The sequence below is a fragment of the Vigna radiata genome, chromosome 8 (assembly GCF_000741045.1).
Source record: "Vigna radiata var. radiata cultivar VC1973A chromosome 8, Vradiata_ver6, whole genome shotgun sequence".
Lineage (NCBI taxonomy): Eukaryota > Viridiplantae > Streptophyta > Magnoliopsida > Fabales > Fabaceae > Vigna > Vigna radiata.
The window spans coordinates 41,175,127-41,195,960 of NC_028358.1; the positions used below are offsets into that span (position 1 = coordinate 41,175,127).

A 20,834-nucleotide genomic window follows, 5' to 3' on the forward strand; every position below is an offset into this window, starting at 1 on the left:
ATTTAAAGTTCCTTCCACTCATAATCCAAACTTTGCCAATTCCTGATCATCCTTACGTAAAACAAAAAGCCCCTTCCCATACACCGAAATTCACTCCTCTCGTCTACACTGCCCAAAACAAAACCGTTCTCACAGTCACACTTCACAGGACCCACAAAGTTGCCATATCCTATTTATTTGAAATAAATTCACCAATCAAACAAAATCTCATTCCCTCTGCATTAAAATTTACGTGCCCGTATTACAATCACATAACAGCGCATCGTATAAGGGTTTTCACAAGGCAGGGCACCTTCACCTTTTACACTAAACACCACCGAGACTGAACTTTGACATTACTAGAACAATTCCTTCCACCACCACTTGCTACTTCTCACTCATCACATTCTCACACCACAATGAAAAAAAAAAGAAAAAAAAATTCACATGATGAAACAGTGAGAGCACGAAGTAGAATGTAAAAGAGATGAAGAGATTGTGTGTGGCGTAGAGGATTGAAGTAGATAAAAATTATAAAATATTAATCTTAAAAGTAAAATTTTACTCAAAAGTAAAATAAGAATAGAAAAATGGAGTGAGAAATAAAAGAGGAAAGGGAGGTAGAAGGAGGAAGTGGTGGTGGTAGAGGGAGCAACATCCTCAAATTATATAATACGTTTGAGATTATTCACACTATAAATGCACCATTTAGGATACAAAAATTTATGGGGTTGTAAAAAAAGGCACAAGTCTCTTAGCCCAAATGAAGCCCATGTACTGGCCCAAATCAATTAGCAAGCCAATTCTTGTAATTATTTCAATGTCGGTGGTTACATTTCATTTTTGTTATCCTACCACCGCATGTCCACGGCGACCACCACTTTGCAGATCGCCGGCAGGGTCCATTAGGCACCCCCTCAGCCGAAGTCACCTTCCAATTCCTAATTTATCACTGAAGCGTAAACTCGATGCGTTGAATCCGCAGGATAACAAGAGCAGAGTTGTTGAATCTTAACCATGAGGAGGTACGGTTCGATAACGCTTCTATGTTGAGTTTCTTTTTTGAATGAAACAGTCGATGTTTTGTTTTTTTAGCAGAGCTGGCTTCCACAGACAGCATGGGAGGCACACTGGAGGCTCAGGAATGAAAGGAATGATTGTGAAGTTATCTCTTGCTGCTGTAGTGCTCTTGATCTGCACGCTTTCATTGTTCTTCTCTTCAACGGGAACTTCAAATATCCAATCCAGCTATCGCTCCGAGGTTCTTGCAAATTATTCCGTTCAGATTATTTACTCGCTGAACGTATTTTAAGCAAATCGAAGAAAATTCGTTCAGCATCTTTATACATTTTCTTTTTGTGAAATGAAATTTGTACTTATATGATGTTATTAGACAATTTGTTGTTCATATTTCGTTCGGTGTTAATCAGATCCATGTAGAAGAGCTCTGGAGCAACGCTGATTCCGGCGGTTGGCGGCCATCGTCTGCTCCGCGAACTCATTGGCCTCGTATCTATCTAATCTTGTAGTTACAGACTATTTCTGATACAATAGTTTGTTTTTTTTTGGATATAACGTTCTTGAAGTTTCTGACGTTGTGTTTAATGTTTTGTCTTAGCTCCTCCGAATGAGAGCAATGGCTACTTGCGCGTTCGATGTAACGGTGGACTGAATCAACAGCGTAGTGCGGTTTGTACCTTTTTGCTCTTACTGTAAACTGTAGTGTACTTTTTATGAATTGTGGGGATTATCTTTTGTTTTATTCTTTTGGTTTAGTGCTCTCACTCAAGCTGCAATTATTTGCATTGCGTCTCTTATTAAGTTTGGTGAATTTAATCCTTCTGACGAGGCTTCCTATGTGTATGGAGGTGCAATTCCGTATATATACTCGTTGATTTTGGTATATTGATACATTAGTATTTCAATGTGTAGATCTCCAATGCTGTTCTTGCTGCACGGATCATGAATGCTACGCTAGTGCTACCCGAGTTGGATGCGAACTCTTTTTGGCATGACGACAGGTAAACTGTCTTGACTCTTAGGCTTTGTTTACTTAAGTGGATTTGGGAGAGAGTAATTGAAAGGATTTGAAGGTAATTTTTTTTTTTGTTGTTTATTTGAATAGATTTGGAGGTAAGTGAGAGTAGATTTGAAAGTAAAATTTGTAAGAATTAGTGTAGGATTTAATTTATATGACACATTAAAAAAATTTACTTCCAAATTCACTCTCACTTACCTCTAAATTTATTCAAATAAACAACAAAAGAATTTATCATCAAATCCTCTCAAATACTCTCCTTCAAATCTACTCAAGTGAACAAGGCCTTAATGATTTTTCTGGTTTCTGAACTCCAGTATACGTTCCTTTACTTTTGGATCAGGAATATATTTTTATCGTGACGACTAAAAAAAGATACATTTGTTTTGCTTCTTGAACATGAAGCCTTTGAAGCTAATTTGTAGTGTCAAATTTGTCCTCCCCTTTTGTTTTAGTACATCCTTGGTTTTACTTATTTTGAAGAAGAGTGCTAGCAACACTTTTTAATACATTCCTCCTAAGGCAATCTTCATTATTGGTTAAATTTATTGGAAACTACAAAATAAGTATAACTCTTTAAATAAAAAGTAAGACCCAAGTTTTTTGTGATTTTCAATAGTTTTCAATTGATAAAAAATAGATTTTGTTACTAGCATTTTCTTTTGAAGTAATAATCACTTGTTTGTCTCATCTTCGTCAGAGATTTTTTGGAAAACAAGTGATTATTTCCTTGGAAGTGTATTGGAACTTAAACACAAGAGGAGAACATAACCCAAAAAACTAGTACACTGAGTGGAAAAGCCTCAAGGCTTAAGTATCACATAAAGTAGTTCATCATATTCAATATAAGACTCCTAACATTGCCACCCCTTAAGGGCACTTTCACTTTATTGACATTAACTCAATGGTAGTTCTTATCTCTTTGACAAGTCTTTTTATCTTTCAGTATTTGGTTTGCATTTTAATCCAACCATAGGTAGGTCGTCCTTTTGGTATCATCGATCAATTTTTAGGACTTTAAGCACAAGAGGAGGGTCTAACCCAAAAGTCTAATTCATTAAGTGGAAGTGCCTCAAGGGTTAGTACCACTTATAATTGCTCATCCTACTCAATATGACCCCTAACAAAATAGCTTCCCCAATTATGCGTTTAGTTGAAATAATTGTGTCTTTAGTGGAAGATACGAAATGGGGAACACCTTTTCAGTATATCATTGAGAATGGTTCAATTGATTCTTGACTTTTCGTGGGTCATGGTCACACTGCACTTAATGGGTTCCTTTCTTTTTTTATTACATGCAGTGGCTTCTATGGTATTTATGATGTTGAGCATTTCATCAAAACACTGAGGTATGATGTTAAAATTGTGGAAAGCATTCCAGAAAATCAGAAAAGTGGCAAAAAAAAGAAAATAAAGGCTTTTCAGGTAGAGTAATAATTTGGTCATCAATAAATAGTTTGAAATTATTTAAATTTTCTGGATGATGTATGTTCAAATGTTATTTTGGCACAGCTTCGTCCTCCTAGAGATGCTCCTATAAGTTGGTATACTAATGATGCTTTGAAGAAGATGAAGGAACATGGGGCAATCTATCTTACTCCCTTTTCACATCGCTTAGCTGAAGAAATTGACAATCCTGAGTACCAAAGATTGAGGTGTAGAGTCAACTATCATGCTTTAAGATTCAAGCCACATATCATGAAGCTAAGTCAATCAATTGTTGATAAGCTTCGAACACAAGGTCCCTTTATGTCAATACATCTTCGGTTTGAGATGGACATGTTGGCATTTGCTGGGTAAGTCATGTGGGTTGGACTTGACAATTATGTTTACATACTTTATATGGCTATATGTTTATTGACTTTAAATGGGACATAATTATTGTGTAACTGTTGTTTTTGTTTTGTACAATGTCAAATGTTAAATGCATGTTTTTCTTTGATTTTAAGCAATGGATGTTTATGCCGAAGCTTTATGAAAAAACCATATATAATATCTGTGGGACTTTCCTCGTTATCTTTCTCTGAAATCAGATTCCCTGTGTATGTATGATATATGACTAGTTTTGCACACATTTTCTCTGTTAATGGTTTATTTTCTACTTTTTATTGGGCTAAATTTATGTTTGGAGAAATAATTCCTTATTTTTTAATAGTTCTCAGAAGATTGACAAAGACATGATATTTTCCTTAAAATAAATTGAACTAATGAGCTTTGGCCATCTTGTTGGTGCATTCCAGCCATTTTCTGAGGGTTCTTGCAGCCTGTTAAATTGTGTTGATTGGTGTTGAATAACTTTGTTTCTTTCTATTTTTTGCTCCAGCTGTATTGATACACACAAACTATAATTTCATCCTATCGGTTAATTTAGAGGCATTGTTCTGTGAGAAGGAAATGAAGGTGTAGTTGAGGGGTGCGTTACTGGAGTAAGGTTGATTTTATAACAAATTATGTAATGAGTGAGTGTCGGTCTTCAGGTTGAGTTGAGAGGTGATCGGCATGTACCTCAGTGGAAGACAAGGTTGTTCCTTTAGGATTATTTACGAAAAAGTTCCGAATTGATCAACATTTTTTGTCTGTCCATTGGTCACTGGCGAGACATAGCTGATCTACTTCTTTTCTTGACTCTTTTGTACTTAGTTCTCTGTAATCTTGTGACAAGGAGGAGGCTTTAACCCAATTCCATCCCAATTAAGACATTTTTTTCAAACAGCATACTTTTACACAATTGAAACAGCTAGAAATTACAGCTCCCATTTGATCACTTTTATGGTTTCAAAATGCAAGCGAACTAATGGGTGGCTTGTGTTTTGTAAAACAGATTTTGGCTCCAAAGTTTGAAGTCTGTCCTAATTAATGATGTGTGGTGAATATTTTTTCAAGAAATATAATGTTCTTGTTTTTGCTTGTACTGCACTACGTAATTGTAATTTCGGTAGTTCGTTAAATTCTTAGACATGCACCATGGTTATCCTCCTGTATAAGAGTGTTTATATTACAAGCTTGTGAGGAAGTTTTATAGGAATTTAGGTAGGAAGGATAAAGAGAAAAAAAATGAGATTCTGATGTGTGATGGATTTGAAATGATATGATGTGATGTGATTCAAAAGACATAACAAATGATATGATGTAATGTAATGCAAAAGACAAACAGTAATAATCCATATTTATAGTACTAGTAGTCTGATATGTGATGCAATTGATGATCCAACAAAAATCATATTTTTGGTACACAGGTGAACTCAATCCCCTCCTCTCTGAAAAATTACATATATAAAGCTTCTTGTTCTTAATTACTCATGTTGAATATGGATGTGATTGCAGATGCTTTGATATATTTACGCCCCAGGAGCAAAAGATTTTGAAAAAGTATCGAGAAGAAAATTTTGCACCTAAAAGACTTGTCTATAATGAAAGAAGGGCTATTGGGAAATGCCCGTTGACACCGGAGGAGGTAAACATTAGTTTTGGTTTGGTTGTTCTTTAATTTTTTCCCAGGGTCTTTGTTAACAAACTAACCTTTACATGTATGCTGGTGATAACAAATTTCAAATCTGTTTAGATTATGATATGATTCGAATGTTTCAATGTTTCTCTTTGTAGGTTGGTCTTATTCTGCGTGCATTGGGTTTTGACAATTCGACCAGGATATATCTTGCAGCTGGTGAATTGTTTGGAGGGGAACGATTTATGAAACCATTTCGAAGTTTGTTCCCTCGACTTGAGAATCATTCTTCTGTGGAAAACTCTGAAGAGCTTGCTGAAAACACTAGGGGATTGGCCGGTTCTGCTGTGGATTACATGGTCTGTCTTCTTTCTGACATTTTCATGCCAACTTATGATGGCCCTAGCAACTTTGCCAACAATCTCCTTGGACATCGTCTATATTATGGCTTCCGTACTACAATCCGACCTGATAGAAAATCTCTTGCCCCAATCTTCATCGATAAGGAGAATGGGCGGACAGCTGGTTTTGATGATGCTATTAGGAAGGTCATGCTCAAAACAAACTTTGGAGAACCTCATAAGCGTGTTTCTCCAGAGTCTTTCTATACTAATTCTTGGCCTGAATGCTTCTGCCAAACATCTGCAAAGAACCCCGCAGACAAATGTCCCCCAAATGACATTTTAAATATTATGAATGACGAATTAGAGAAAACTGAGACACACGCTAATTCTACAATATCTTGAACCTAGGTTGTGCCATTGGATTAATGGTTCTTCAACTCCGAAGTAATGAACTTCTGTGGGCCTAGGGTAACAAGAATGAAGTTCTATTACTGGAACTCCAGATTTGCAGGTGATCATTTTTGTCTCATACTATTTATTCTACCGAGGGAATGATGTAGTTAAACAAGAGAGTCCAATATGCTGATTCGAATAGTTACATTCTTTAGCTTCTTGTAGACTATAGGAGGAAGATCCCACTGATGGTTAAAGAGATGGCTATGTTACCAGGCTTTACTTCTTAGGGAAAAGAAATCAAATTATAAATGTATTTGTTAACTTCTCAGCCTGAGAAAGGTACTTCAAAGTTACCTAGGGAATGATGAAAACTCTGGCAAATTTATGTTAGATATTTGGAGTGCTGGAAAAATCAAATTTGTTAAATTTATGATTTTATTTATTTAATCTTTTTTGGGGCGGGATGTAAATCGCGATCAAGTATTTCTTCTTTGGAATAAAAATAGTAAACAAAGAAGATTTTGCTTAAGGATGACAATACTTTGGATGCAGGTTTGACTATTGTCTTCATTTTTTAAGTAAAATTTCAATTTCACTCTCATCTTTATATGCAAGTTTGAAATTTTTGTCTTGTTTTATTCTCATAGAGTAATAAATATAATTGTACTCATTCATGTACTAGTTCCTTTAAGGATTCAAATGTTAAATAATTTATTTACAAAAGAATAAAAATCACAGTAAGCAAAATATGATATCATCAATTGATATTATGGAATTAAACATTTGAAATTGAGATATTTTCACATTAAAAAATAAAAATTAAATACAAATATTAAAGTAAAAATAATTAATTTTTTTAAAAGTTATTTGATTTAGTGAAATTCAGGTTTATGTTTCTTCAAATGTAATATATTATTATTTTTATTATTCTAAAAAAAGAAAAAAGTATGTGATCATGTAACATGGAAAAAGTTAAGTCATATATTTGAGTGAATTTTGTAAATATTTTAACATGAGAAATAGTTAAAAAAATAAAAAGATGTGACAAAAGAAAACTAATTCAATGAAATGATAATATAAAACAATAGAGAAGAATAAATACAAGTATATATTTGAGTGAATTTTGTAAAATAATAGTTGAAAAAAATAAAAAGAATGTAACAAAAGAAAAAAATTCAAATGAAATGAAAATATAAAACAAGAGAGAATAATAAATATTTAAATAATTCATTAAGTTATCTAATGAATTATAAACATTTAAATAATTTAAAAGGAAGATGAATCGAAATATAAAAATGAATTCAACAAAGAAAACTTTATTTTTCATTACTAATTTTGCTAGTTCAAATATCTCATTATCTTCTAATTTTACCAGGTCAATCTTATATTCTTATATATGTTTAAAATTCTGTGAATATTTTTAAAGTAAATTGTTTTTTTAAGTCAGATATCTTGTAAACTTAGTGAACATTTCACAAATTTTTTAACCAAGTGTTGCCTTATCTTGTTCATTTTATATAAAGTAAAAATCACAATAAACAAATGTTTTTAACATGCCAATTATACTATAACTAAACTTATAATGAATAATATACTAAATTACAATTATATTTTAAATTTCTACTATATATTTTTAATTATAATACAAGACCATTTTTAACTACTAACGAATTCTTTTTAAAATTCAGAAAATTTAATCTATAAATAAAATTAAAATAAAAAAGTTGAAAGGATCATACCATTTAAGAAAATAAAAAAAGAACAAGAAATCCAATTAAAAATGATTGAAATATAATTTTTAGTTAATCAGAAGAAGACAAGCATGTAAAACGTCTAATCAGAATACAAAGTCTTCTTAATATCTAAGCTGTGTATTCTAATTAGTAATTATAATAAGCTTATTGAATTACAGTATCAGGTCATCTTAAACTAAAATTTAACTAAAAATAGTTTAAGAGAAAGATGCATGGAGGGAAATAGGTGAATTAATTTTCCACGTGGCGAGAATCAAGATGGGGTCCGATGAATAATTCTTAGCCGTTCTTTCTGCAATGGAAATACTATGTTCAGTTACCTTCTCGGCAAAAATCATGAGAAGTGCCAAAAAAGCACTTCACAGTTCAGATTCACATGTTGTTGAATCTCAAGATAAGTGTTCCTTCGTACATGTGGCATCTATGTGTCCTATCTCAATTAAGAGACTCTCTAACATAAATCGTCACTTCACTGATCACTCATCGCTCACAGTAGCACAGGATCAGTGTCTCTCTTGCTCTCAGAAAACAACCCATCAATGGCTTTCTCTTCTAAACTTGACAGCTTCATTCTCTCTGCCTACAAATCTCAAAACTCCACTGCCCCACTTTCAAAAATCCAACCTTCCTCATTTCTCCCATGTCCTTCTTCCTTGAAGCCTCAAAAGCTTCCCTTCAGAATTCGCTACGATTCAACCATCCGAGCCACCTCAGCACCCTCATCCCCTTCCACAGCCATTGCCGAACCTGAAGGCATTAAGGTTTTCTCTTTATCCCTTCATGCATTCTCCCTTGTGTTCATATTAATGCTCTCAAGTTCTAAAATCTAACATTTTCTTTTATATTTTTGTTGTTGCAAGATTAATTCGATTCCAACCAAACCCTTTGAGGGACAAAAGACTGGTACTAGTGGGCTTCGGAAGAAGGTAGCTGGCTTGCGGGTTTTAGTTTCCTTGTTCTTTAGTCTAGCAATGGAACACTAGTAATCTAAAGCGGTGAAATTAAAGCAACTCATCGCTCATTTTCTGCTTACAGTAACTTTGTTTGGGTTTTATGGATCAAAGTGATCAATTAGACCCTTCTTTGATTTTCTTTATTCCTTGTTTGCTTATGCTCGATCAGAAAGCTTGTAGCATATAAATGGTGTCAGTGTTGATATAGATTTATGATTGATAATATATTTATGCTTGAATATGAAACAAAGTCGATGTTGGATGTCCCCTTTTTTTTGTTAATTATATTTTCAGGTTGCTGTTTTGCTGTTTCTCTTTACTCCATTAACACATAATTAGTTACTCATTATTTTTCTCTTTAGTAAACACTCGTTTGATAGCCTTTTCCGTGTACTGATTTTTTTTCTTTTCATCGTTGTTTGAAAATTAGTTATTTACTGACTGTAGCAAATTGGAAAGCTATTAATAAAGGAACACTGTTATAAGGAAGCATTGACAGTGTGGGAGTAATGTTTTTCTTATAATAAATAACATTCATATTTGTTTTGTAGGTGAAGGTGTTTACGCAAGAAAATTACCTTGCAAATTGGATCCAGGTTTGTACAATTTTATTCAATGTATCATTGTGTGTGATTTATGGATTTTGCTTTGCATGTAAGTGAAAATCCTGTCCATCTGTAGGCCCTGTTTAACTCATTGCCTCCGGAGGATTACAAGAATGGTTTGTTAGTGTTGGGAGGTGATGGTCGATACTTTAATCGGGAAGCTGCCCAGGTAAACTTTTTTGAATGTGTCACAATAGCAATCAGATTTAAATTTACTATTCAGAGAATCATTTTGTTTCTGATTTTTACACCCGGTTTTGGTGCATTACAGATCATAATAAAAATTGCTGCTGGAAATGGTGTTGGAAAAATTCTGGTCGGAAAGTAAGTATCTTAATCAGTTGATTTTTCCAATTATTTTTCTTCCAAATCAAGAGCTCTACTATTGAATGGAATCATTAGGCTAAAACAGCTTTGTTGGGTCAGTATATGGGTTAATGTTCAATGCAAAATTACTTCTGTGGAGGTATTAATAGAAATTGAGTATTTCTTTTTATTTCAAATGCAGGGAAGGTATTTTGTCAACACCAGCTGTTTCTGCAGTAATAAGAAAGCAAAAGGCAAGCCATTTTAACTTTTTTCTCCTGGAATATTTTGGCGTATAATGATGAGCATAACCTTTCTAGGCCATTTGCTCATTTCTTCTGATTTCCTTAAACTTTATCAGGCAAATGGTGGATTTATTATGAGTGCAAGCCATAATCCCGGTGGGCCTGAATATGATTGGGGTATTAAGGTGAATATCTTTTATAGTTACTCTCATCCATTAAGTTGTCATTGATCAAATTGTGCATTGACAAATGCTGATAACTACTCCTGAAGTTACTGTATTTTAAACTTAGGTGAGGACATTGGTTGATACTCTGAAAAGCCTATGATTCAGAGGTCACTCCGGTTTTCTTTATTGTGGGGGTTTGTATGGATATTACGATTGGGGATTGGTAATTTTGTATTCTGTATGCAATCTTGCAGCTTCAGCTTTGTCGAAGCGTAATTTTTCCTGAAGATGTTTGTGGCCAATTTCTAAGACTTTGTGTGCGAATCTATCAGTCTATGTGTCTAATAAATGGCTTTGCTACTCCAGTTTAATTACAGCAGTGGACAACCTGCACCAGAATCCATCACTGACAAGATTTATGGAAACACTTTGTCGGTAAGTGTCCCATCATTATTCAAGATTTACTATTCTAATCCTACATTCTGTTCTTTAAAATGTTTGACTTGTACCTAGGTTGTATTTTTGTATGATGAATTAATCTTGACTTTATATAAAGAATTAATTTCTCTAAAGCTGTTATATTACATACCAATTCCTGATTAATTGTCTTTTACGTCTCGTGTGTAGAATGCTGTTACATTACATATCAATCTTGTACGTTTTTTGTAAAATCTCTTTTAACTCCTAATAGTCTTCATTACAGCATGATATTACTACATGATTAAGAACTTGCAGGTTGCATATCGATTGTATTGCGTGTATCTCCATATGTAAATGCTCCTAATGGTTACGCACTAGAATAGTCAAGCAAACTATAGCCTCTAATGCAAAGCTTTGCCATCATGATAATTAGATAAAATAATTATTGATTTCAAAATTTCTTTCCGAGGTTTATCTGGAACTCTGATAAAGTTGCCTGAGAGCTGTTCGTTCTTGGGTTTATCTAGTGTGAAGTTTTACACTATGGCAATGTATACTTTACCATCCGTCCTCCCCTATACTTTTCTCCTCTCAATAAATTCTTTTACCACAAAAGGGGAAATAAAAAAAGAAAGAGCTAACAAGCAGAGTCATTCTGGTATTTTAATTTGTCATTTGATTAAATTAGGTAGGATATATTAGACTTTTAAAATTTCTTTTCTTATAGTCTAGCATAATTCAATTCTTTCAAATACTTTTCTGGCACATTTCTGATGTTTTGTATTATTATTATGCAGTCCTCTGATTAGAATGTATATAATAAGTCACATGCATGATTTCCCCTGTTATACTAGATTTTCTTTCAGGTTTTTTATAAATTTCTCTTCCTTTTGACAACTGTTAGTGTGCTATAATGTTGGTACTTGAGACTTTTTTGTTCATGTGCAAAGTTGCTATACCAAGCCATGGAAGCGGTTAACCTCTTGTACTATAAAGACTAAACATGTATCTTAAAACTAGGCGTTATAAAATGATTTGGAAGTGACATTAGTAAGAATACTATCTTCCATAGGAATATCCCTTTCTTATTATCATGATAAAGTGTTTTAGATACCGGGGTTAAATGTTTTATGTTGACGCAGATCTCTGAGATAAAGATAGCTGACGTTCCTGATGTTGACTTATCGAAAGTTGGGGTTACAAAGTTTGGAAGCTTCAGCGTGGAAGTAATAGACCCAGTCTCTGACTATCTGGAGCTACTGGAGGTGAAAATAATTTATTTGCAGCATTATAACTTTTCAGTTACATTCCACTCTATTCTAATAGAATATTTCAATTGAACTAGATCCCAGTCTTGTGTTTTTCTATTTAATTTATTTATTCGTTTGTTATATTCCTTGCAGACAGTATTTGATTTTCAGCTAATCAAAGGACTTCTTTCACGTCCAGATTTTAGGTAGTCATTTTGTCCCCTAAATATTGCAAATATTCAGTTGTTTGGGGTTGGATGTTGCTTTGGATTTTGTTTCTTTCAGTGTACTTGCTTATTTTGGTCTTATTTTGTACATAGTTTGCTTTGTTCCACAATCCTACTCTGGTACTATATAGTCTCTTCACATTGACATGAACCAAAAGGGTTTTTCTCTTTTAATATCCTGCTGTCTGCACAATTATAATTTAAGACCCCCCTGTTTGACAAAATATTTAATTTTCTGTGCTACTTCAACATCATGCCCAAAAGAATCCTTGGGAGGCTTGCGTTAAAATTAAAAAATAGGGAGATATGGTCGTTAAATGTGGAATCATTAGAAGGATCTATTGAGAGATATGGTCATTAAATATGAATCATTAAAGGGAGCTTCCGATCTTGTACATTTTTCTCCTTGCTATGTATTTGTATTATACTCCTTTTGAGTTAACCTTCTTTGTAATTGAAAGAGGTTAATCCTTTTCTGTGCGTACTTATAGTGCATGCTGTTGTATATATCCTTTTATGGTCCTCTAAAATTTTAATGGTGCTTCATTAACTGTAACAAGTTAGATTTTCCCAATTATGGATGTTATTTTTCTTAACATAGAGTGGGGAAATCCCAACTCAATAGTCATGGCCAGTTATAATGCTTAGGCTCTATGGCAATCCCACAGTACTTAAATTTATTGTTTTTTATTTTAGGTTTATATTTGATGCCATGCATGCAGTTACTGGTGCTTATGCTAAACCCATCTTCGTTGATAAACTTGGTGCAAGTCTGGTATGGTCCTCCACTCCTCCTTTAAATTCTTATAAGCGGACTGAAAAAAATATTTCTCTATATTATTTCATGAGAAGAATAGATAAATCATCAAGTAACCTATTTTATCCAGATAAATTCACGAACACCTTGAGCACTTGATTTATGTTCCACCTCTGCACTGCTCTTAGCCACTACTGTTTGTTTCTTGCGTCTCCATGTTGTCAAATTTGCCTACATCATTGTACAGTACCCTGTGATGGACTTTGTTTGTATCCTCAACTGAACTGGCATTTGCATAGAACTCAACACTTTGATCTTCACTCTTTCTAAACTAATGTCCCCTTTCTAGATGTATATATCATAATTTAATAGATTGGTATAGTACTTCTGTTTCTGCAGTTAGCTTGGGGTTAGTTAGCTCCTTAGAAAGCAGTTAGTCAGACTTTGGTAGCTTGGATAGCAAGTTTCACTTTATAACAAGTAGCTTCCTCTCTCTTTGTATATGTTCATTAATCATTAACATTCTTCTTCACTTTATCCTCTCTCTCTCTCTCTCTCTCTCTCTCTCTCTCTTCTCTCTGTATGCTGAACTCTATTATACTGAATTTAGCCTTGCCAATGGGTCAAACATTTCCTCATATCTATGCCATGAATTTGAGTATAGCCTTGTGCATCTAGTGTTTTAATTGCCTATTTTTCCTTCTGCATTCCTCTTTATGGTAAAGATCCATTTGCATCTAATGAAATTCTTTTCTTTGGAAATGGTTACAATTTCCCTGGTCTTATTTTCATTCTGTGCTGCTATTTCCTCTTGCACAATAACTCTAGTTCTGATCTTTCAGATTTCATAAACTGATTTTGAAACCTATATATGTTCCAATTTTGTACTTAAAGATCCCTAACTTGGGAACAGGTTAGAATATAAAAGATAACTAACTTGATATAAGATGCTTTGTGCAACTCCAAACTCCTTAAAGCACTGAGCAGAGATCATCACTTGTATCAATACCCTCCCTGTTACATTTGGGGCTTTCTTCTTATTTGGCTCCACATATGTAAATTGACTTTGCAAAGGAACATTTGATCTCATGCTGGAAACTTTTGCAAAAATTTGAAATTTCTCAAGGTTTATTTTCTAATTCTCTCTTTTACTTCTTTCTTGTGCGAGAGAGAAGTAGCAGATCAAGATCATCCATTGCATCATTTCCTTCGTTACATTTTATGACTTTCTCCTGATCTAGGTCTATATATGGTGACTGAATTTGCAAAGGAACATTATCTCATGTTGAAAACTTAAGGAAACAAATAGAAAATCACCTTAGGTCTATTTTCTAATTCTCCTACTTGACTTGGTTTTGTGTAGGTTTTCTGAATGGGTAGAATTTTCTGGAACTTTGAGGTCTTCACTTTGCATTGGGGTAGATAAAGGAACATAGAAAGAGAGTTGGGAGGGTCCTAATGATGAGCTTTGGTTATACTCTTCCCCTAAAGCGAGTTATTGGAGATTGACTTTGTTTTTGGGCTTAGATTAAGTTTTTTGGGAAGTGTGAGAGGCTGATCAACCTTTTCGGGGTGGTACATCTGTTAGACAAGGGCGATGAACCTGATTTTCACTTGTGAAGACCAAACATTAATCCCATATGAACAGAGTATAAAGAAATTATTTCATCTTTGTATTACTTAGTTTCAGTAAAGAAACATTATCAAGAAAGAAAACGAAAAACGAAATGATAAATAGGATATTCCCATAGTTAACTAGGAATCTCAAAATACTAGTGAGATAAAAATAGGACTGTAGTCCTCCTTCCAACGAGTGAGATTCCTTAATTTGCTGATTTCCAACAGCTATTTTTGGGTCTGTACAAATTTATATGAAGCTATTGATATTGGATGTTAATTACGTAATGTAGGATTCGATTTCTAATGGAATTCCTTTGGAAGATTTTGGACACGGCCATCCTGATCCTAATCTAACGTGAGTTTAGTGCTTTATTTGTTTGCATTTTGTTTTCCATACATAAGAACATTAATTCTGATGGTAATGTTTCCTGAGCAGATATGCAAAGGATCTTGTAAACATTCTGTACGCTGAAAATGGACCTGATTTTGGAGCTGCCAGTGATGGTATGTGAGATCAATGCAGTAGCCAGTTTTTTATTAAGTAGCTAATTTTTTTTAGTATGTGTCTCAATTGCGAAATAGCCCTGGCAACAAGTACGGTTACTGCCTTGTGACCCAGAGTCACGGGTCCACATCATTGAAATAGGTTTTCCACTTGCGAGGGGTAAGTCTAGGTTGCCCTTATGTGTATTATGTATAGCTAGCAATGTTGAACTAATGCTTAGTTTACTGACACAGCTTCACATCTAGCCAGATGTTTTTGGTACTTGATTTTATAAGACTGATTGTTGATTAACACCTTAGAGGAAATAATTAAATCTCTTAATGTCATCAATTTTTTTTTAAATAAATTGTTTGTTTGCAGATATTCAGTAAAAAAGTTCATGCCTGTTATTGATTGCCTTAGTTGCTTTGCTTTATTTTTGATTTTTTTTTTTTCCGTGTCTTGTTATGATCGAAAATAGAAAGTTGATGTCATCCTTTTACCATCGATTGTGTCCTTTTTGTTTCTATTTTAAAATGCTTCCTGCTTTGCATGTTTACTCTGTTCTTGATTCATAATAGGTTATGTAGTTTTGCAACAAATTATTCTCAATCAGTGTTTATGTTAATGTGGTGGGGGCAACAGGACACAGGACAGGGGATACTTAGCTTTATTACACTTTTGGTTCAGTTTATTATGGAAAAATACACACTCTTTGTTTAGGATTTAATAGGTTTATTTTATGGTTATGTTGGATCAGTTTTAAGGGGGCGTTGTGAACAGTATATGCGAATTTGTAATTTTAGGATTTATGGGAAAACCCATGAGAAGGATATTTAATTCTGTCTTCCAAATCTGTTAAGAATTGCAACTCAAGAAAGCATGTGTTGCAAAGAAAAATTTGAAGGTTTACCTAGACATTTCCTATGGTTCCTTGCATGACCACCAAGGGTTTGATTGCATCACAACCTCGAAAATAGCAATTTTCTGCATAATTCCTAATTCATCTGAAGAAGATATTCTCTTGGATGACATGACCCAGTTTGATGTTATGTATAGTCCAGTTATTTAGCCCATTTTAGAGGTAAAACTACTTTGCCCTTACAGAAAGGGGATTGGAATGATTGAACAAGGGCATCCATTTGTACTGTGTTAAATCAGTCCAGGGATACTAGCTTATGCAATTATTGTAGATTACATTGTTGGGGAAGTCCAATCTTCGCTCTATAACCTTGACTCTCTATGCAATTGAAATATTTTCAATTGTATTTCTCACATATTCTGATAAATCAGTACTGATACATACTACCCCAATTCTGGCCTGAGTATATTTGGGCAAGTTTTTTCATAAACACTTCTCAGAAAGAAAAAATAAGAAAAAAGTTGAAATTAGTTTTTTCATAACCAAATTTGTAGAAGTTTTTTCATTTAGCTTCTCTAAATTTTTATTTTAACTTGTCCATAGGCTAATTTTAAGCTTATGGAGAAAGTCATATCATTTTCTTCTTATTTTTCTTCCTCAAGTGCTTTTGATAATGCTCATTCAAACAAGCTTTTTGTCTGGAAAATATAAATGGTAATTAGCAATATTTGGGTAAACATATCACCTCACTATTTCAATTTTTACTCTTTCTTTCCATCTTTTGTTGAATGTAACCAAATTTTTTTTAGCTAAACGATGTATTTGGGGTTTAAGTGTTGGCATGGTTTATAACATGCCATTTTTTAGACATATTGCAGGTGTGTTGACGTATGCTTGAGCAACAATGTTTTGCTAGTCTTTGTGTGTGTTTATTCAACGGGATTCATATATTTCAATCTTTGTTCAGGGGATGGTGATAGAAATATGATTCTAGGAAGAAGTTTTTTTGTAACTCCTTCAGACTCCGTCGCAGTTATTGCAGCCAATACAGAAGCAATTCCATACTTCAAGAATGGCGTGAAGGTTGAAATTTTATACACAAATTATTATGAATTCGTCATTGTAGAGCAGAAGTATGGACATTCTGTGTTCTAATTGCAGGGTCTTGCTCGATCAATGCCCACAAGTGGTGCTCTTGATCGTGTTGCTGAAAAACTGAGCCTCCCTTTCTTCGAGGCAAGTTTTATTTCTTTTTTAAATTTCTTCCTTAAAATTATGAAATAAGCTTCGCATATTTTGAAACATTGTTCTCAAATAACAAAAGACGGACCCTGGATTCAGGTCCCCACTGGTTGGAAATTTTTTGGAAATCTTATGGATGCTGGGAATTTGTCAGTTTGCGGGGAAGAGAGTTTTGGAACAGGTTCTGACCACATTCGTGAGAAAGATGGCATCTGGTAGATATTCTACTTGGTTTTGTAAATTTAAGTTAATTATTCAATCCTATCTTTTAGGCTAGCAACTTTGATGTATCTTTAAATTATTAGAATTCTGAAAGACACCTGCATTTGAGACCAACAACGTCATTGTTTTCCTCGAACTGTTGTCAAGAATAGAACTTAATCAAATTGGTTAGATGTTTGTTATGTTGTGGCCCTATAAAACCTAAAACATGTATTACATTTTATGCTTCAACTGGGACAACCTCAAAAGGGAAGATCAGACGACAAAAAATAGTACACGTTATATTTTCTATTGAGAAACAGCACCACAAGCATGTAACAAACTTGATCTAAGGCATGTCTCATGCATAATCGTTTGTCTTATCTAAATGCTTTCCAATTACAGGGCTGTCTTAGCTTGGCTTTCTATTATTGCACATCGTAACAAAGACAAGAAGCCAGGTGAGAAATTGATCTCCGTATCTGACGTCGTGAAGGAGCACTGGGCAACTTATGGAAGGAATTTCTTCTCTAGATATGACTACGAGGTAGGTATCATTGCTGCAATCGGAGTTCAATTTTGTAACCTATTTTGTGGTTGTTTAAGTGTAACGTTTCTTTGTTTTAACAAATCTAAGTCCTTGTATAGGAATGTGAATCTGAAGGTGCCAATAAGATGATAGAATACCTACGAGATATTGTATCCAAGAGCAAGGCTGGTGATAAGTATGGTAAGTTTCAGGAATCACTTTCTTTACATTTTTCCAATACTCTCCTGGCTATTTTTTAAGTGTAGAAAGTATTCATCTTCAGGAAGTTATGTCCTCCAGTTTGCAGATGATTTTACATACACCGATCCTGTAAGTTTTACATCGCGTACATTTGTATCATATTCATTTTTAATTCAAGGACAAGCTACCATGATTCACAATTTCCTTGCAATTGTTCGGTTCTGATATCCTTTACATGTGCAGGTAGACGGAAGTGTGGTATCAAAACAAGGCGTTCGGTTTGTTTTTACAGATGGCTCAAGGATTATATATCGTTTATCAGTACGTATCATCTGTTTGTTTGTCCACCTTGTCTCTTTCAAAGTAGTTGAATCCATATCGGAAATTTAGGCGTAAAATTAAATTGATTACAATGTTTTCTTTCACAGGGAACTGGTTCTGCAGGGGCAACTGTTAGAGTGTACATCGAACAGTTTGAACCCGATGTTTCTAAACATGATGTTGAAGCTCAAATTGCCTTAAAACCATTAATAGGTTACTTTCATTAACCAAGATAAAATATAGTAATATCAAATTAATCGCTCTATTTTCCATGCAATTAATTTCTCTTATTATTATACAGATTTGGCAATATCCGTGTCAAAGCTCAAAGACTTCACAGGGAGGGAGCAACCTACTGTGATCACCTAATGGACAATTCAACCACCACTTAATCTAGTTGCGATGTGTACCAAGATGTGGTCTAAGTTGAGTTCATACGCAGGTTGTTTGTTACACGTGTATCCATATCAGAGCTCGCTCGAGTTCAGAAGCATATGGTTGTTAAAAAATTTTGGAGAGATAGGTCCCTTGTAAAATATGGTACTTATGTTTATGTGCAAAAAACGATGCACCGTTGTGCGACAAAATAATAATAATGGTAACGATTTTCTGCTCTAAGTAGCTAATGTTTTCAAAGTTATGTCCCATTTCTAAGTTGAGAAACTGGAGTTTGTTACTTCTCAAGCAGAATAACAATACCAGATATGTTCCAAGCTTCTTTTTCTGTTACAATCCCGAGGTATATAGGATGGATGCCCAAAAGTATACATGTTATTGTCAAGAATATATTTTTTAGCACTTAAGATGAAAGCAGAGACAAGACCCCCTAAGATGTGAAGGTTGTCCATAACGACACAGATGTCCATTACTGTTTTCTTGTTCGTGAATTTGCTTTGTATTCTGAGTGGCATCTGACAGTGGCAAATCACTGCTTTTCACCCTGTTAATCCCAGCAAAAAGGAAAGAAAAGAAAACTATGCATTTTTGGACCATATGTTCATGAGCAGATGGACTGTGGTGAGCTTTGAAGTACGTTTCCAATGAAAGTCAAACGCAAAGGTGATTCCTCAAGATCGTTTTTGGAGCATTTTGAATTGTATTGGCATATCAATAAAGATAAAACTTACACACAACTTTATACGTGTGTTTGGTAATCAGAATTGAAGTTCAATTTTGAAATGTTATGTCAACCTTTAATGGATACTTTATTGTACAATTATTAAAATAAAAGTTGAAATCTTATTATTAGACAATAAGATGAAAGATAATGATAGAACTGTGTTTAAACTTTGTCCTATTAATAAAGACAACGTTGGACAGCAGCCTAGCATGATCCTAGTGAGTTTTATTTGAATTAAGGCTATTGCATTGACCGCACAATGTGGTTATAGCTTTGAAAGACATGATGAGGTGGTGCCATGTGATGAGACAAGGTTCTCACGTGTGTCTAGCAATCCCATTGGTGATAGTTGATTTGATGAGAGCTTATGTGGGAACCCAGTGTACTCCTATGGCTAAGAGATTCACATCAGCATGCTTGCAAAGCCAGAGGCAGTAACTGTAAGTTATACAACAAATTCAATGTATTCGCTCTAAATTTACCTTTTAGGCTATTACACTCACACTGTTTTTAGATTAAACCAATCACCATAAAACAGATATAAACTGTTGAATCCAGAGAGTAAAATTACTAAGCACTTTGTGATTTCTAACTGCATCTGTTATAAAGACAAATTGAAGTTGTTGATATCGTAAATGATAAAATGTGATGTTTAAACGAAAAAAGAGATATGAATATGGAGTGTTGGAAGTTGCATGATGCATAGGAAAATTGTTGAGACATATTAGATAAAGAGAGTGGCATGTTGTTGTTGGAACAGGTAATGGGGATGGAGATCATTATCTGTTAAGATGGGATAATAGGGACAGATAGTTTCTTCTCTCCATTTGCAAATGGGACGAGACAGGGATCATGTTCTTGTTCTCCACCCTCTTTTTAATTATTTCCATACATTATAATTTTCACTTCATATACTTTTTTTCAGATTATTAGATGCTCCTTCAATTTCCATTTTCTGCTGCCAATTCTTTCTTTCCTAATATCATTAGTTTTAAGAAATACTAGGGAACAAAACCTGGAACATGTAGATGTTATTCTACTTTCACGTGGTTATCTTCTCATCTATTAAAAATATTTGTCATGTCAAATAATATTTTATAAATGCATTTTAAAAGAAAATGACCTTTTAAATGTTTATTTGGGTTGTCACAGGTATGGGATCCTGGATACTCAGCATAGGCCTTAGTGGTCTATCTTGAATGAGACTCATCTTGCTGTATTGACATTTTAAACCAAAAGAAAAAAAATAATGAAACTACATATATTCATGAATTGATGACTAAAGTAATTGCATTCAATTTAACTGATCCGGCAACAGTAATGCTTTGCATTGCTGCATTCCATTACCTTGCTACAGTTTTGGGGCGG

The 20,834-nt window shown here is 34.1% G+C and overlaps 2 protein-coding genes across 3 annotated transcripts; both read left to right on the top strand.

Moving 5' to 3' along the window:
- The first annotated feature begins 805 nt into the window (after window positions 1-805).
- Window positions 806-6,731, top strand: LOC106771897 (uncharacterized protein At1g04910). 2 transcript variants are annotated; one of them, XM_014657923.2, is made up of 9 exons: window positions 806-1,004; window positions 1,075-1,240; window positions 1,410-1,488; window positions 1,598-1,668; window positions 1,912-2,000; window positions 3,319-3,442; window positions 3,530-3,813; window positions 5,342-5,471; window positions 5,621-6,731. In XM_014657923.2, exons 1-9 carry the CDS (start codon window positions 997-999, stop codon window positions 6,206-6,208), a joined length of 1,539 nt encoding a protein of 512 aa, XP_014513409.1. In that variant the 5' UTR covers window positions 806-996; the 3' UTR covers window positions 6,209-6,731. The 2 variants fall into 2 exon arrangements, with proteins under 2 accessions (XP_014513409.1, XP_022641365.1); XM_022785644.1 differs by having other exon boundaries at window positions 1,078-1,240.
- A 1,585-nt stretch (window positions 6,732-8,316) lies between these two features.
- Window positions 8,317-18,986, top strand: LOC106771896 (phosphoglucomutase, chloroplastic). The gene is made up of 22 exons (XM_014657921.2): window positions 8,317-8,717; window positions 8,817-8,882; window positions 9,461-9,505; window positions 9,591-9,683; window positions 9,786-9,838; window positions 10,023-10,074; window positions 10,182-10,250; window positions 10,599-10,667; window positions 11,795-11,917; window positions 12,056-12,108; window positions 12,826-12,904; window positions 14,797-14,861; window positions 14,943-15,010; window positions 16,820-16,935; window positions 17,014-17,088; window positions 17,194-17,309; window positions 17,701-17,842; window positions 17,944-18,025; window positions 18,108-18,154; window positions 18,269-18,346; window positions 18,454-18,559; window positions 18,648-18,986. Exons 1-22 carry the CDS (start codon window positions 8,496-8,498, stop codon window positions 18,713-18,715), a joined length of 1,887 nt encoding a protein of 628 aa, XP_014513407.1. The 5' UTR covers window positions 8,317-8,495; the 3' UTR covers window positions 18,716-18,986.
- The last annotated feature ends 1,848 nt before the right edge of the window (window positions 18,987-20,834 follow it).